Genomic DNA, 12,646 nt, shown 5'->3' with positions numbered 1-12,646 from the left:
GGGTGTTCCATGTGTCCACCACCATCATACTATGATGAAGCTGCTATTATAATGTTAGTTTTAAATATAAATATCAAGACAAATCGTTGAATATAAAAGCTTTTCAATATAAATGAAATGAAATTCCCCAGTGTTATAGCCCCAGGGGCCCCACCCTATCACAGGGACTACTAATAAAGTCCCAAACCATAACTAATCTTATAAAATACACTGTTCAAGCCTCTCTTCACACTGCACAATTGCATGGTTGATTACTCGCAGTGGTTAGAGCACTCTGAGGTTGTGGGTTCAATCCCTGTGACCCTGGGCAAGTCACTCAATCCTCCACTGCCCCAGGCTGTGAGCCCACCGGGACAGATAGGGAAAATGTTTGAAGTACTTGCATGTAAACCGCTTTGAGTGTGGCTGTATAACTACAAAAAGGTGGTATACAAGTCCCAGTCCCTTTCCCTGATGTCATAATGCCTCATTCCACCAATAAGAGCCAACCTCATCAGTGATGTCACAATGGCTTCATTGTTCTATACTTGTCTCACTTCTGATACTGTATTGGAGGAGGGGGTGGCGCAGTGGTTAGAGCTACAGCTTCAGCCCCCTGAGGTTGTGAGTTCAATCCCTGTGACCCCGGATAAGTCACTTAATCTTCCACTGCCCCAGGTACATTAGATAGATTGTGATCCCACTGGGACAGATAGGGAAAATGCTTGAAATACCTGTATGTAAACTGCTTTGAATGTGGTTGTAAAACTACAAAAAGGTGGTATACAAGTCCCAATCCCTTTCCCTGATGTCATAATGCCTCATTCCACCAATAAGAGCCAACCTCATCAGTGATGTCACAATGGCTTCATTGTTCTATACATGGCTCCCTTTACTACATCTTGATTTCTAGAGTAGTGCAGTGGTTAGAGCTACAGCTTCAGCCCCCTGAGGTTGTGGGTTCAATCCCTGTGACCCTGGGAAAGTCACTTAATCTTCCACTGCCCCAGGTACATTAGACAAACTGTGAGCCCTCCAGGACAGATAGGGAAAATGCTTGAAATACCTGTATGTAAACTGCTTTGAATGTGGTTGTAAAACTACAAAAAGGTGGTATACAAGTCCCAATCCCTTTCCCTGATGTCATAATGCCTCGTTCCACCAATAAGAGCCAACCTCATCAGTGATGTCACAATGGCTTCATTGTTCTATACTTGGCTCCCTTTACTACATCTTGATTTCTAGAGTAGTGCAGTGGTTAGAGCTACAGCTTCAGCCCCCTGAGGTTGTGGGTTCAATCCCTGTGACCCTGGGAAAGTCACTTAATCTTCCACTGCCCCATGTACATTAGACAAATTGTGAGCCCTCCAAGACAGATAGGGAAAATGCTTGAAATACCTGTATGTAAACTGCTTTGAATGTGCTTGTAAAACTACAAAAAGGTGGTATACAAGTCTCTATCCCTAATACATAATTAATTTGGATCCTTTCCTTCATTCAGAGAAAAAAAAAAAAGTCCTTCAATATACAGTGGTACCTTGGTTTGCGGGCATAATTCGTTCCAGAAGCATGCTCGTAATCCAAAGTGTTCATATATCAAAGCGAATTTCCCCGTAGGAAGTAATGGAAACTTGGACGATTCATTTCTCCTCCCTTTCCCTGACCCAATATCCCTTCTTCTCTCTGTCTTCCTGTGGTCCAACACTTCTCCCACTCCCTGTTTCAGCATTTCTCCCTCTTCGCCCCTCCCCTCTCCAACTAGATCCAGCATTTGTACTCCCCTCTCTTTCCCTCCCCACAGACCATTTTTCACTTTTTATATTCCCCATCTATCATCTTTCTCTTTTCGCTCTTCCCATCCACATCAACCCCCCCTTTATTTCTCTACTCCACGGTTCACCTTCAAGTCTGCCTTCTGCTGAGCAGCCAGCATCGCAGCATTCCCTCCACCGAGCTCCGCCCCCTTTTGATTCCACTTCCTGTTTCTGGCGGAGCTGGATGTGGCATAGGCAAAGCAGTGGTGCCGGCGTCCGCTAGAGGTAAAGATTTGAAGGTGAACCGTGGTGGGAGAGAAGCCGGTTCCCGGGGTGGGGTGGTGGCAGCTCAGTTTGGGGAGTGACGTGCTCATGGCGCCATTTTTGATTCTAAGTTGAATCTAGCTGCACACAACCCCTGATGAAGCCATAATAGGGCTATGTCTGGTGTCAGCAGTTATTGACCGGCGCATGAACAGCTTTAAGATAAGATAAGTGCTGGGTTCTTGCTGTATTTATTTCTTTTGTTTGGTTTTTATTTTATACCTCACAAATTTTAAAAAAGGAACCAGTGTATAAGTATATTTATTCTCATACCAAAAAAAAAGCAGAGCTCGATGAAAGATACCACTTTAACCTGCTAATACCGCATAGGATTCTTTAGTGGTTCTGTGGTGCAGGCATCTGAGAGCACAGCTTTGGTTCGTTTCGATAATCATTTTCACAAGTCTTTATCCTGATTCGATTGAGCCAAACTTATACCCTGCCGAATCTTCACAAAACAGAGTTCTAGGTGAGTTACAAGCAGCATATTGCTACGTAGAAATTAAACATAGCATCACACATGTTTCATCGAGTTATACGAGTACGTGCTACTTAAATTTATATATGCAACGTAAAATAATACATTTAAAACCGCAAGCTATGACTGACATCGTTGTTCTGGAGTGCATATTCATTATAGATTCTGAGGCTCTTTAAACTCCTAACAGAGGCTTCTTGAATAACCATGTTTTAAGACTTTTGTGAAAAAGTGCACATACATGAATTTCGATGGGAAGCGAGTGCCATACTTTTGCAATTTGATAGTTAAAACATCCTTTATCTACCATGTCCCACCAACATGATTTTTTTTTTTTTTTTTTAAACAACTACAGACAGTACAGAACACAGCTCTCAGACTCATCTATTCGCTAGGAAAATATGATCACATCACCAATGCCTATCTAGACTCTCACTGGCTACTGATACGAGCAAGAACCCAATTCAAACTATACTGTCTACTATTCAAAGTACTATACGGAACTGCTCCTATCTACCTAAACAGCCGCCTACACCGAAACCTTTCACCCAGAATAAGGAGAACCCAGATCCCGTTCACCTACCACCCACTCAAAGGCACTAGATGCAAAAAACTATATGACAATCTACTTACTACACAGGCGGCGAAAATTGACCCCCATCATCTCCAAGCTGCTGATCACAACTACTGACTATAAAGCGTTTCGAAAAGATATCAAAACCACACTATTCAAAAAACACATCCCAACAACCTAATCTCCCCTCATTTCCTATCCCCTCCGCACCTTCCTTGCAATTCCACTCCTCAGGCAACATCTAGTCAAGTCTCTATGACGATACGTCAATACATACCCGGAAACACTGTAACCACTAAATATCTCAAAACGTCCGATACCTCTACTTATAAACAGAATCTAGCTTTCTGTAATGTAAAGTTATGCTATGTAAAATAATTTAATGTAAAGTTATGTAAGTACTGTAAGGTAGTGTAAAGTAATGCAAAGTAATTCTACGTAAAGTTATGTAAAGTTATGTATGAAAAGTTATGTAAAGTAATGTAAAGTATTGTATTGTCATCGCCTGGAAATGACCAGCCATCTTCTAATGTAATCCGCTTAGAACCGCAAAGTACAAGCGGAATAGAAATCACTAATGTAATGTAATGTAATTATTTTAAAAATGAGGAGAATTCACTGGTAGGAGAGCAGTCAAGCAGTTTTATATTTTAATAGATTAATAGCCTGAAATACGAATTGCCCCTTGCGACTAGATGATGAAGATAAGAATAGCCTTACTGGGTCAGACCAATGGTCCATCAAGCCCAGTATCCCGTCTTCACGGAGGCCAATCCAAGTCACAAGTACCTGGCAAAAACTCAAATAGTAGCAGCATTCCATTACCGTCCTTTTGTCTGTCTCAACAGCCAACTATGAACTTTCCCTCCAGGAACTTATCCAAACCTTTTTTAAAACCAGCTACCTTAACTAATCTTACCACATCCTCTGGCAATGCGTTACAGAGCTTAACTAGTCTCTGAGTGAAAAAATATTTCCTCTTATTGAGTGTCTCCTAATCTTTGTATATCTTGATGCAGTAAAAAAAAAAAAATTGATCCACTTGTACCTGTTCTACACAACTCAGGATTTTGTAGACTTCAATCGTATCTTCCCTCAGCCATCTCTTTTCCAAGCTGAAGAGCCCTAACCTTTCTAGTCTTTCCACATACGAGAGGAGTTCCATTCCCTTTATCATCTTGATCGCTCTTCTTTGAACTTTTTCTAGTGCTGCTACACTTCTCCCTCCGGATTCGTGGGGATAAGGGCAGAGCCGGACCGCGAATGGCAAAAACCCGCGAATATCTGGCTCTGACCCACCCCCGCCTCCCCGGCCTTACCTGGTGGTCTAGCAGGCTTTCAGGGCAGGAGCGAACTTCCTACGCTCCTGCCCCGGCAGAGCGCCATTAGGAAATGGCTGCTGTGAGTTCCCGTAGTCTCTCGAGACTACGACGGGAACTCCCTACAGTTATTTCCTAATGGCGATCTGCACAGGGCAGGAGCATAGGAAGATCGCTCCTGCCCCGAAAGCCCGCTAGATCACCAGGTAAGGCCGGAATGCTGGGGGGAGGGGGGAAGACTTAACGATGGTTGTTTGTTTTTTTCTCCCCTCCCCAAAAAATCGCAAATATGTGAAACCACGATTACCAAACCGCGAATGGGGAGGGGGAAGTGTATATCTTTTTTGAGATAAGAAGACCAGAACTGAACACAATACTCAAGGTGAGGTCGCACCATCAAGCAATACAGAGACATTAACAAATCTAAGAATGTTATAATCATCCCTTTTCTAATAATTCTTAGCATCCTGTTTGCCTTCTGGGCCACCGCCGCACATTGGGCGGAAGGCTTCAGCGTATTGTCTGCGATGACACCCAGATCCTTTCCTTGAGCGCTGACCCCCCCAAGGTGGTCCCTAGCATCCGATAACTACAATTTGGATTATTCTTCCCAATGTGCATCACTTTGCGTTTGTCCACATTACATTTCATCTGCCATTTGGACGCCCAGTCTTCCAATTTCCTAAGGTCTTCCTTCAGTTTTTCACAGTCCGCATGAATTTTAACAACTTTGAACAGTTTAGTGTCATCTGCAAATTTAATCACCTTGCTTGTAGTTACAATTTCTAGACCATTTATAAATAAGTTAAATAGCACCAGTACCAGCACAAATCCCTGCGGCACATCACTATTTACCCTCCCCAACTGAGAAAAATGGCCATTCAACCCTACCCTCTGTTTTCTTTCTGATAACTAGTTCTTAATCCAAAATTGAACATTGCCTCCTAGCCCATGACTCTTTAATTTTCTCAGGAGCCTCTCATGAGGAACTTTGTCAAAAGCCTTCTGGAAATCTAGATACACTACATCAATCTGTTTGCCTTTATCCACATGTTTATTCACCCTTTCAAAGAAGTCAAACAGATTGATGAGGCAAGACATCCTTCAGCTGAACCCATGCTGACTCTGTCTCATTAAAGCATGTGGGTCTACATGTTCCATAATTTTATTTTTTTATAATTGTTTCCACCATTTTGCCCGGTACTGAAGTCAGGTTTACCGATCTGTAATTTCCTGAATCTCCCCTGGAACCCTTTTTACAAATTGGCGTAACATTGGCCATCCTCCAATCTTCAGATACTACAGATGATTTTAATGACAGGTTACATATCATTAACAGCAGTTCAGCAATTTCATGTTTGATGCCAGTTTTGAAGCCATTTGTGGCTGTTGCATTATAAAAGTAACAATATAGTCTAGGAAGCTCATGTTCAGTACCTTCTTTGGATAATTTTTATTTACCAAGCACACATCACACATCAAATAAAAACTCTGTATTCTTAGGTTGTCTCAATAAATGGTCTCAAACACTTGCAAAGACTTTCATTTTCTTCAAGACCCAATACAGCTTTCTGAAAAAAATTAAACTAGCAAAATAGCCAATAATAAATTTCCTATCTTATGTTCTCCATTGCTTTCCAGATTCACAACTGATGAAAAACCTATCTATTGAGGTCTTGGCGCTAAGTGAATCAGGATACCTTGACCACCTGCACAAAAAGTGGTGGCAAAGTAGTTGTTCCGAGAAAGGGAGCACCGGATGGGTCCCTCTGCAAGCCCAAACACTGGGTGGCATCTTCCTTCTTCTTGCTATTGGTCTTGTACTGGGGGTGATAGTGTCTTTGATAGAACTGGTGAACAAGGCAAGGCACGCTGCAGGCCAGCAGAATGTAAGTGATTCTTCTTTCCTTTTCAGTAGAGGTCGATGTGGAAAACTCCATGTTCTGTTCTGTGCTGGTGATCCTACTCGATAGGGGTCAAGGCTAGTGTTAGACATTCCAGAGCCCAGAGTAGAAATTTGGAAGGGGAGCCGAAACCCACCAGTAGACGATGTCTTCTTAAGCTTCATTACATTACATTACATTACATTAGTGATTTCTATTCCGCTTGTGCCTTGCGGTTCTAAGCGGATTACATTAGAAGATGGCTGGACATTTCCAGGCGATGACAATACAATTATTTGTATAACTTTACAAACTTTGCAAACCTAACTTTACATAACTTTACGTACATAACTTTACATAACTTTACGTGGAGTTACTTTGTGTTACTTTACATTGTCCTTACCGTGCTTGCATAACTTGCATTAAGTTTACATAATTTATCTTACATAATTTATCTTACATAACTTTACAAGACTTTACGTAGTTATTTTATGTTATTTTACCTTATTATTCCAGTACATTGCATAACTTACATTACATGATATTACAAAGCATAACCTTATGTTATATTACAACGCATAACCTTATGTTACTTTACATAATATTACAACGCATAATCTTATGTTACCAAAAAATCGTCTGTTCCTAGGTTGCTATATCTGATTTTTTCGGTATTTGGGGAGACTGTGTTTCTAGATATGAATTGGCTTTACGCCCGATGCAGCTAGATTAGATGTTGCCTATGGGGAGCAAGCTTGGTGCATCCTGTAGCATAGGGGCTCAAGGCAACTGCTTTGCTTGTACCCACTTTTGTCTTCCAATTAAGTTCAATGGGTTTTATCAGAGACATAAGATTGAATGCAAGGATATCAAAACTGTTGCCCAAGGAGCTAGTTTTTCTAGCCTCTCATACTTTTCCTGCCCGTGGCTCAAGTCCACAAAATTTACTTTTAAAATTTCATGTGCAACAAGGTAATGGCAGTGAGCCTGAGTGTGCAGGGGTGGAGGAGGGAAGTGAAGTGAAGTGCTTGTGCACCATAGTGACAAATTCAATAAAACCCAAAGATGGGGATCCCGCTCCCCAATCAACAAACTCCAAGAAGAACTCCTACATTCCTGCGCAAACTGAGACATCTCATCTCACCAAGCAAATTTTGGAGGGGATACCCTTCCTCTCCCCCCCCCCAACCATGTCAGTGATTTGAAATGTGGTATGTGGCCCTTCTTTGGAAAAGTTTGGGTACCCCTAATCTAAGAGATCTTTCATCAACTTGAACTCATTCCAATGTTTTCTGAGGTTGACAGTAAAATATTTTCTCTAGTTCAAAAATAAAAAAAGATTTTTGTGAAAAATAAAATAAAATTAGGAAGCATGTCTACTGAGAGAAAGTGAAAGCATAGAAAAGTATATATTTAAAAATTGTAATTGTAAACACTTGTGAGGCCCTGATAATTTAAGGGCTCCGTTTACAAAGACGCGCTAGCGTTTTTATCGCACGCATCAGATTAGCGCATGCTATAGCGCATGCTAACCGGAAATCTACCACCTGCTCAAAAGGAGGCTGTAGTGGCTAGCACGCGTGGCAATCTAACGCATGCAATTCTGCGCGATAAGGCCCTAGCGCAGCTTTGTAAAAGGAGCCCTAAATGTTCAGCTTTTGTTCTCAGCTCCCCAAATATTACTCCATTTTGTTCCTGGTAGTATGTATGCTATTGTAATAATTACAAGCTCTAATTTCAAAAAACTTTGCATGGCCTAACTCGTTCTTTCGGGAGTTGCTATATGGTACGAGTGAGATATTGTCCTATGATATTGGATTTTGAATGAACTACTCTAACCCCAATTTTACTGTATAATATTTTATCTAAATATTGGTGAGAGTGGGTAATAAATAATAACTATTCAATGCAGATTCTCCACTCTTGTAGTTAGAAAGCTCACTTTCAACGGAAGAAAAAGCCTCAGGTAATTTTTAGGTAGGGCGTAAACGCTCAAACCTCCTCCTCCAACATCATCGGCAAAAAAACTTCCGGAGAGAATGTGCAAAATACCACATTCTACTCTACATGTAGGACTGAACTAGCTAATTGCTTCTAACTGTGAAAGAGAACAAGTGATTTTTAAAGAATAGCCAACGTTTCACGGCCAAAGACCGTTTCTTCAGGGTTTTTTTAATTTTCACTTTACTCCACCGTTTTTTTGAGCTGCTCCAGGACGCTTGAATTGAAGCAAGCAGCTCAAAAAAAACGTGGAGGAAAGTGAAAACTAAAAAAGCCCTGAAGAAATGGTCTTTGACCATGAAACGTTGGCTATTCTTTAAAAATCACTTGTTCTCTTTCACAGTTAGAAGCAATTAGCTAGTTCAGTCCTGCATGTAGAGTAGAATGTGGTATTTTGCACATTCTCTCCGGAAGTTTTTTTGCCGATGATGTTGGAGGAGGAGGTTTGAGCGTTTTCGCCCTACCTAAAAATTACCTGAGGCTTTTTCTTCCGTTGAGAGTGAGCTTTCTAACTACAAGAGTGGAGAATTTGCATCGAATAGTTACTGTATAATATTTGAAATATGTTTTAGCCTATTGAAGGGGAAATTATCACATTTGTTACTGTAACCCAATTCACAGTATAGTAATTACTACTCAAGATCAGTGGTCCACACAGTAGGAGAGCAGATTTATGCCGCCTTTACACACCACCATATTCATCCTCATTGTTTTTCTTGTGTCTTGCAGAAATCTTGCTGCTCTGCCTTGTCTGAGGAGTTCGGGCGCCGGTTCAAGTGGGGTGCAGAAAGCCAGGAGAATACCGAGAAAGTTCAGCCATGAAGGGTCTGGTGGAATAGCACACTTGAAAGAAGTTGCTTTGAAAATGTAAACTCTGGTTGGTCCTTACTGTAGCTCACGTCCTTCTTGTGTTACTTATAGACTAGTGCCACTGGGTTTTTTTTTTTTTTTTTTTTTTAATGCATTCATGTGAGGTATAAGCTAGGTTTTGGTGATAATTTTGAAGTGAGAGTTATGATAGTCAGAGCAACGGTGTCTCCTGTCCTTGTCATTACACATTCTTTGAAAGAATTCATAGAAGTAACCCCTAAATCGCCTCCCCCCCCCCACACACATAACCCATATGAGCCACATTATAATACGTCAGTTGGATAGAGAGAGCTTCTTTTGCCCCTTCTCTAACAGTTTTTTCAACTGGTTAATGAAAAGTCTTGTGCTGCAGTTAAGTTATAAAGTTCCTGGTCATAGCATAGTGATCTTAAAGTCAAAGGTCGTCCATTAACAATAAACGCCTGTAATCATATGATATTGCTTTCTGTTTGCGGTTACAGTTTTTAATTGGACGGTATATTTTAATTTCTTCATTTGTTCTTGACGGTCGAGGAACCACCGATAGTGAATTTAAGCTATCCTATTGTAATGTTTCTATTGTTTAATATACGAGTAAGGCTAGGATAATTTGCAGCTTTTTAGGAGTTATTTTCCCCCTAATCTCATTTCAAGAATTGAAAGCATCTTGTGGCTGACACTTTGCAGGTAGTCGATTGCCCAGTCTAACAACACTTTCCTGAAGGTAGCAGTCCAGTGCTGTGAGGAGCATCCATTTGTGCTAGGGAGGGCAGAGAGCACTGATGCTAGAAAGCTCTTCATGGCCTAGGAAATAGGGGCTTTTGATATCACTAAGGGTCTATTACTACTATTGCACAAAATGAATCCATCCAGAATTAGAAAGAACTATCTGCATGCTAACCTACCTCTCTGGGTGAAGTTAGGTATGAACATTAGCACTCATCCAAGGATATACTGTCTACTGGTTGGACAGCAAACCTCACTACAGTGGCAGGCTGAGGTTTTCCTTTCATTAGTAGGGATACTCCTAACTTGACAGTAAGGTTGAAGGCTCTTGAAAGTTTCAGTGTTGTACAAAAGCAGGGCCAGGTCTGGCACAGGTGGTTCCTTGGATAGGCATGCCCATGGCGCCCTCCCCTGCTCACTGCAGTGATCATGAGGACCTCTAGTGGTGAAGATCAACAGCGCAGGCTTCAAGACTTCTTTCAACTTCATTTGCTTTTTTTTTTTTTTTGTGAAGGGGGGACTATTAGGGTTAGATGGGCTATTTTAAGGAACGTGCTTACCTCACACACCATTGACAGAAATGAGATTATCAAAACTACTTAGAAGTTGGCCCCATTTTCTGTGTGTCAGATATGAGACTGTAACCATACATGAGCTGGAGGAGGCAATTTCCTTTCTCTGCTCATCTTTTTCTCCTCCTTCCTTAGTAGAAGACTCTGGTTCTGGAACCCTGGCAGTGGCCCTTAATGCATAGCAGCACTTGCGACTCTCATGTTCACTTAGCTTGAAACCAGCTCATCTCATTTGAATGGCTGCTCTGTGCTATTTTACATCTACATAAAGCTCTTCTCCACAAGTGTCTACACAGGCCCAGATGGAACTTTGTGTTGTTTCTAACTCCTGCTGATAGGGAAGGGACCTTAAAAATACAAGTGAAGAACATAAGAATTGGCCATACTAGGTCAGACCAATGGTCACTCTAGCCCAGTGATTCCCAACCCTGTCCTGGAGGAACACCAGGCCAATCGGGTTTTCAGGCTAGCCCTAATGAATATGCATGAGAGAGATTTGCATATGATGGAAGTGATAGGCATGCAAATTTGCTTCATGCATATTCATTAGGGCTAGCCTGAAAACCCAATTGGCCTGGTGTTCCTCCAGGACAGGGTTGGGAACCACTGCTCTAGCCACGTATCCTGTTTCCAATAGTAGCCAATCCAGGTCACAAGCTCTGGCCGAAACCCAACTAGTAGCAACATTTCATGCTACCACTCCCAAGGCAAGCAGTGGCTTCCTCCATCTCTTTCTCAGAATGGGGCATTAAAACCCGATTGAACCAGGGACCTTTAGATCTTCTCTACTCCTCTCCCAACTGAGCTATTTTAGCTGCTCCAGATATTAAGACCCCCCCAAAGTCCTTCCCTCTGAATCAGGACTTGAAGTGAATGATTCACCTGGCCAAATTCTATAAACTGGGAGCCTGTTCGCTCCTTCTGTGTGTAAAATTCAAAATAGTAGCACGTATGCGCATTCAAGAGTTTCAAATTCTACTGAACTGCAAATATATAAGATTGGCATAAGTCCACAATTTTGGACCAAACTGGGAACGGTGATGAATTTTGTCACATCATTCTCTACTCTGCACATGTGTAAAGGTAGCATCGGTGCCAGCACTTAACATTCAATGCTAGCCTTCCAGGCTGAAGATCGGGACTTCCGTTTTTTGTGAAAACAGCAAGTGCACAACTGTTCACAAAAGTTATCATAGCAGCTAAATGCACTTTCCTACATTGCAAATTGTAAATATGAAGTAAACCTTTGTACATAGTCTGCGAGAAGGGCATGAAAAAAATGTACAAACCATCCAAAACATGGATGTTGTGTGCATGTTATTCACGACAGCCCTATTTAACATTACAATTTAAACGTCAGTCTCTAAAGCACAGAAGCAGCTGCTAGAGGCTTTTGCCAGTTTCTAATGGAAAAGGCCATTTTGAGTAAGGTGTTTAACCAATTATCAAAGAGAATGATGTAGGTATGATTCTGTCTTAGAACTGTGCAGCTAGGGGATAAAAATAATCTTTATAGAATTAAGATATAAAATTATATATGCAGAGTTTACGGTCCCTAGGATTGCATATCAGCAGGATAAATATATCCTCTAACAAACCCTGTCAGCAATATTTAGAATAGTTTTACATGTCGAAAGAGCTATTGCTAAAGTAATGCATTGGATGCATGCAGTGTTGGGGGAAAATCATTTTCCAAACAAAAAAGATAGAAGAAACCACACAGTATCACACAAAAAGAATAATCAAAACTGTGTGGTTTCTTTCACCTTTTTTGTCTGGACTATTTTATCGTGTGGTTATTCTTATCCCTCTGCTGTTTTGGGCAAAATCATTCTAAGATTTCAAATCAAAATCATTAAGTATGAAATAAATTTGAAATCAAAATCAGCCAACAAATGATTTCACGTTAAAAATTGTCAGAGCCAGATTCTACTATTAAATGTGTGTCATGGGACAGGATTACAGACCAATCCATTAATACTGATAAGCATGGATGTGCAAATTACAAGTCCATTAATGGCAAGAATTAATAGATAAATTAGGCTTATGGACTTTGGTAGCTTAGGCTCGAGTTTAGACCTCACCAATGTTATTGAGTTGACTATCACAGTAATAAGTCCATGAATCTTAAAATTAAATCATCAGCAAATGATTTTTGAGAAATATCAAAATCACCTGCATATGTGA

At 41.0% G+C, this 12,646-nt stretch overlaps 1 protein-coding gene across 2 annotated transcripts in view; it reads left to right on the top strand.

Moving 5' to 3' along the window:
* The window catches only part of LOC117349195 (glutamate receptor U1-like), a 45,216-nt gene extending 34,292 nt beyond the window's left edge, over positions 1 to 10,924 (top strand). For both annotated transcript variants that reach the window (XM_033922366.1, XM_033922367.1), the window contains exons 10-11: positions 6,070 to 6,317; positions 9,042 to 10,924. In XM_033922366.1, the coding sequence (XP_033778257.1) occupies positions 6,070 to 6,317; positions 9,042 to 9,134 (341 nt within the window). In that variant the 3' untranslated portion in view covers positions 9,135 to 10,924. The remainder of the gene's footprint in view (positions 1 to 6,069; positions 6,318 to 9,041) is intronic.
* Positions 10,925 to 12,646: the final 1,722 nt, after the last annotated feature.

This window comes from Geotrypetes seraphini, chromosome 15 (assembly GCF_902459505.1).
Source record: "Geotrypetes seraphini chromosome 15, aGeoSer1.1, whole genome shotgun sequence".
In the NCBI taxonomy this organism is placed as follows: domain Eukaryota; kingdom Metazoa; phylum Chordata; class Amphibia; order Gymnophiona; family Dermophiidae; genus Geotrypetes; species Geotrypetes seraphini.
The sequence above is the reverse complement of the archived record's forward strand: the minus strand, read 5'-3'. Positions and strand labels throughout refer to the sequence as shown.